This window comes from Laccaria bicolor, genomic scaffold (genome assembly GCF_000143565.1).
Source record: "Laccaria bicolor S238N-H82 LACBIscaffold_51 genomic scaffold, whole genome shotgun sequence".
NCBI lineage: Eukaryota > Fungi > Basidiomycota > Agaricomycetes > Agaricales > Hydnangiaceae > Laccaria > Laccaria bicolor.
The window spans coordinates 300221-301136 of NW_001889922.1; the positions used below are offsets into that span (position 1 = coordinate 300221).

Consider the following 916-nt stretch of genomic DNA (forward strand, 5'->3'; position numbering starts at 1 on the left):
AGTATCCCCATCAGAAGACGGTGGTTTTTCGACCTGGACACCTGCTCCTGAAGGCTTGGAGTTCTCACATAACTTGCACTTCTGCCGGCCAAGTTGTGTGGAGGTTGTCGCCGTCTTCTTCTTTTTGACCACCTTCAAGGTGTTGTCCTCGATCATCTGGCTACGAGCTCTGGCACGGAGTAGTGGAGGGCAGTCAGCGCCTCCATCGTTTTGTCGAGCCGCATTCTCAACCTCCGGCAAGCAGTTTCTGACACGGGCGAGGACGACGAGCTCCCCTGATTCAGATTCGCCAGTAACGATTGGTATGTCCAGCCAATCCTCACTCCCCTCTGCCAAGTCCATGTAATCTAAAGCCCAATCATTTAGAACATGCCTTGTGAACATGACTAGTCAAACTTACCATCAGACCAGGAGACAATCTGAGGACCCAGCTCCTTTGTCTCGTCCTTGCTAATCATGTACGTGAATATCATATTGATTCCATTTGAGCTGACGTCAGTTATTGACCATCCCTTTGCTCCAGGGATGGGTTCATTGCAAGGCCAACGTTCGAGAATCATTCGAGCGTCACGGCAGTGGGTGAAGAAGTTGGCCCACAAAGCCGACGCCGAAGCTATCTCCGGACCTGCACAATCCGCTGCAAACTGATCAGCAGATAGCTCACCCCAACAAGACAAAAGGAACGTACCAATCTGAAACTTCATCAAGTAAGGTACACATCTCCGTGAACGATCGAGCTCTTTACTCTCCTCCACCTATTCCTACTGGACTCCTACTGGACTCCCGGATTCCTACTGGATTCCTACCGGACTGGACTAGGACTGGGACAATTTTTATGTTGGCTGATCACCATACAAATTTTGTGTCCCAGTCCTAGTGGAGTCCTAGTAAATTCCTACTGGAATGGTCCCAAATC

At 50.0% G+C, this 916-nt stretch overlaps 1 protein-coding gene across 1 annotated transcript in view; it reads right to left on the reverse strand.

The window, feature by feature from the left end:
* The window catches only part of LACBIDRAFT_333485 (uncharacterized protein), a gene marked incomplete at both ends in the record, with an annotated part of 1920 nt that extends 1216 nt beyond the window's left edge, over window positions 1-704 (reverse strand). The window contains 3 exons of the mRNA XM_001888113.1: window positions 69-347; window positions 401-637; window positions 689-704. Coding sequence (XP_001888148.1) covers window positions 69-347; window positions 401-637; window positions 689-704 — 532 coding nt within the window. The remainder of the gene's footprint in view (window positions 1-68; window positions 348-400; window positions 638-688) is intronic.
* Window positions 705-916: the final 212 nt, after the last annotated feature.